This window comes from Arachis ipaensis, chromosome B10 (assembly GCF_059453495.1).
Source record: "Arachis ipaensis isolate K30076 ecotype BB chromosome B10, ASM5945349v1, whole genome shotgun sequence".
NCBI classification, from domain to species: Eukaryota; Viridiplantae; Streptophyta; class Magnoliopsida; order Fabales; family Fabaceae; genus Arachis; species Arachis ipaensis.
Genome location: NC_142435.1, coordinates 23,991,015 through 23,994,935, shown reverse-complemented (window position 1 = coordinate 23,994,935; position 3,921 = coordinate 23,991,015). Strand labels below are relative to the sequence as shown.

Genomic DNA, 3,921 nt, shown 5'->3' with positions numbered 1-3,921 from the left:
TTTGAATTTTTAAATGTTGTCAAAATTTATTTTTTGCCTATATTAATGTTTTTTCAAAAGATTAATTAAATTTATATTCTTTTGTTTTAAAATATATAACAATGATAATTAGAAATCAGTTTCCATTAATGACACATTATTGCTCTTGTATACTCTTATAGTTGATGCACAAAACAAAAGCTATATTTATTTATCGCTACGTATACAAAAAAATTAATTATTAAATTAAATATTAATATAAAATATACTAAAATATAAAATATATATTAAAATAAATAAATAATATATATATATAAATTTTTTAAATATATCGACGTACTAATATTTTAATAATTTTTAGCTATTAATTTTAATTATAAAAAATATATATAATTTATATAATTAAGATGAATGATTAAAAATTATTAAATATATTGGTATACTTTAAAATTTTTTTATATATTTAGATACAAATACATAATGATGTAGAACCTAGAATAACGTGAACACCCATATTTATATGTCCCTAGAGTAAGGTACAGCAAAAGCATTAAGATATTGCTACTTGGAGATTATGAGAGAAGAGAGAGAGAGAGAGTCTAATATATAATGTGTCTCTCTTATTTTCGGATCTAGAGGCATTCAATTTTAGATCTGAAGCTAGAGCCATAGCACCATATATTATACACAAGGAAATTGCTCAAAGTATATAGTATACACAAAACAAGCAAAAAAATGCATTCAAATAATTCGTCATCAGCTGAAAAGTCCTTTAGAATAAAGCATGATGAAAGGTTCTTCTCAAAGCTTATGGCCAAAGAAGAAGGTTCTTCATCAAGAATTTTCTACTATGGAGAAAAATCAGTGGCTTCAGTTCCATTCACGTGGGAGGCACAACCTGGAACACCTAAACACCCTTTGTCTGATTCTTCTTTGTTGCCACCACTTACACCTCCACCCTCTTTTTATTCCAATAATACCCCTACTAGTGGCAAGAAGAAGAGGAGGAGCTACTACTCATCAAAGAGGGTCAATGATGTCATTTCAACTATTTGGTTAAGACTATCATCAAGTAAGAAAGCTCATCATGTGTCACCATCTTCATCTTGGTCACCATCATCTTCTTCTTCATTGTCTTCTTCTTCTTGGTCATTTGCATATAATAATTATAATTCATCATCTTCCCCTTCATTTTCCATGAGAGAAAATCATAATAATCATGGTAATAATGAGGGAATTAGTAGCGTCTCCTTCTCACACTCATCATCATCATCAAGGTCTATTCCTACTGCTACTATTAAATCTTCTTCTACTTTGAAGCATAATAAATGTGCACGTGGTGGTTTTCTTATTAGAGGGTGCTACGCTTTTTGGAACATGAAGAATGCAACTACCGTGTAAGCTAAGATGTTTTAGCTACTTAATTAATTAACTAGCTTGATTTGGATCTCTACATCTTGTAGACATATATAATGTTTCAAAATTTAGTATTTTGGAACATGTAATTGTGAATGGGACCACAAGATTTGTTACACAACAAGTGCTAATTAAGGACCATGTTGTTGTTGGTGTTATTTCTCATGTATATGCTTCAATTTAATTTACATTTTTAACTAGCAGTTTTAATTTATCATATGTGCCTTCTGTCATATTATTTAATGAGGAATGCTAGGCCTAACAATTTTTGTGATTTGTAGCCATCAAATAACCATCAATAATGATTTTAATGGTATGAGAATGGTGTGAGATTTCATCCAATAGTTCAATTTTTTTTGCTGACCAGAATTTAACAAAGTTGCTAGTCCTTAGATTTTTCCTTATTTAATTTATATTGATATGACTCATTATTCAAAAATTTATGCAAATTATACATGACATTTTTATTTTTGTGAAACTCTAATAATGTAATATATTTCAATATTAAAATGATTGTCTTTTGCTGTGACTCAGCAAGCTTTATTAATATAATTACTGGAAGTGAATTTATACAAGTTAAGTTGACGTGAACTAATTAATTACTGAATTGAGTGTATTATTATAGTTTAGATGGTCTAACTGTCTAAGTGCAAATTACGGAATTGTTAGGAAGACGATGTAGGCTTAAATTAAATACAAGAACCAATGCAAATCTCACATGTAACACCAGTTTTCGGAGATTAATATACAAATAAAGGCATGCGAATGAAACTTCCTGTCTCCTAGCACCGTCATAATGTTACTATTTAGGATTCCATTGTGTGAAACTAATGCTGGTTACTTATTTATTAGTTGACTCATCTAGTCTATTTTAATTTTTTGTTTTATATGATGCTAGTCAATAGTTATCTTATTCTCATATATTATATATTATATGTTATATTGTTTAAAGACAATATATATGGGGGTTACCAAGTAAAATGCTCTCGAAAGATTATATATTTGTTAATTTAATTTTTGAAAAATCAAATGCATCAAATTAATTTTCAAAAAAATATATTTATTAATTAATTTAATTATTCTACTAATTAGATGATGATGTGTCGTAAAGAATATATTTATCAAACTTTTTCATTAGGATCCAAAATTATATTGTCTCCAGTAATAATCTGATGTAACGTGTATTTTAATTTGTTGTCCTGTCTTTTGTAAGATTGAGCTATGCTATCAATGAACTATCAGAAAAGGGTTGGCAACAGGAAGAGACACAAGAATTTATTAACATAAACATTTAAGAATTGATTATTGTGAACTATAAAAAGATCAATCGTATGGCTAGAATTTAAGCAAATCACAAAATACTAAGGTATATATCTAATCATGTTTTAGATTATTAAGTTAACCAATATAATCATTCACATACATAATCAGTTCTTAAGTAAATTTTAGTCACATAAGTTAGTTCTTAATAAATTTTAATCACTCTCAGTTCCAAACTTTTATTTTGTTTGACAAATTAGTTTCCATATAAAATTGTTCGTTTAAACACAGAGAATAATCTTAAAATTTTAAAAATTTTTAGAAACTATTACTATGTCTTTGTTAATTTGAGTAATTATTTTTTGAATTAAGTACTTTTTTTCGTCTCTAAAGTGTGAGACCAAAATCAAAATCGTCTCCGACTTTTTTCTGTTATTAAATTCATCATCAACATTACAAAACATTATAAAATCGTCCTTTTGAACATAATAATTTTTGAAATGACACAAATACTACCCTTTTTCTATTATTACTAATTACCCTAGTCCCACCTACCCATTGCCCCCAACCCTTTTCACTGCACCTAAAATAGACAAATTGAAACGAAAAATAGGAACAAAAGAGGGAGAAAAAAAGAAAAAAAAAGGAAGAAGAGGGAAGCAATGGCGGAGAAGAGGGCAGCCTTCTACGGCAAGAAAACGTCAGCAGTTGCTTCGTCAGGGGGATGCAACAGGTCGGAGTCGGGCGCTTGGGTTGCGCGAGGTAACGAGGTGCTCGAAGTTCCGTTCGTTGGGGTCGTTGTCATCGTCGCCGGCGAAGAGACCTGGAAAACGTATGACACTTAATCGACAGAGCTCGGGGCTCCCTTCGCTTTGTCCCTCCCGTCATGGAAAGTGTTGCACGTTGGGAATAGGGTTTTGTTTGGATGCCATGAGTATGTATATAGTGATGCTTTTTGATGGGTGCCCTATTCTTGAGAAATTGGTGTTGGAATCAACCTACAATGACGCATGTGGAGGACCCGTTTGTGTCCAGGGAAGTTCGATTTGAATTTGAATCATTTGGTGAAGGTTAGGATTAGGTTCTCTTGGTACAAGACCTACACTAAGTCTATATTCTTGATAATTGATGAGCGGATAATTTATACGCTTTTTGGCATTGTTTTTACATAGTTTTCAGTATGATTTAGTTAGTTTTTAGTATATTTTTATTAGTTTTTAAATAAAAATCACATTTCTGGACTTTACTATGAGTTTGTGTGTTTTT

General features: G+C 30.0%; 1 protein-coding gene across 1 annotated transcript; it reads left to right on the top strand.

The window, feature by feature from the left end:
• Positions 1–538: 538 nt before the first annotated feature.
• LOC107621666 (uncharacterized) lies at positions 539–1,763 on the top strand. Its single transcript, XM_016323690.3, has one exon. It carries the CDS (start codon positions 715–717, stop codon positions 1,378–1,380), a length of 666 nt encoding a protein of 221 aa, XP_016179176.1. The 5' UTR covers positions 539–714; the 3' UTR covers positions 1,381–1,763.
• The last annotated feature ends 2,158 nt before the right edge of the window (positions 1,764–3,921 follow it).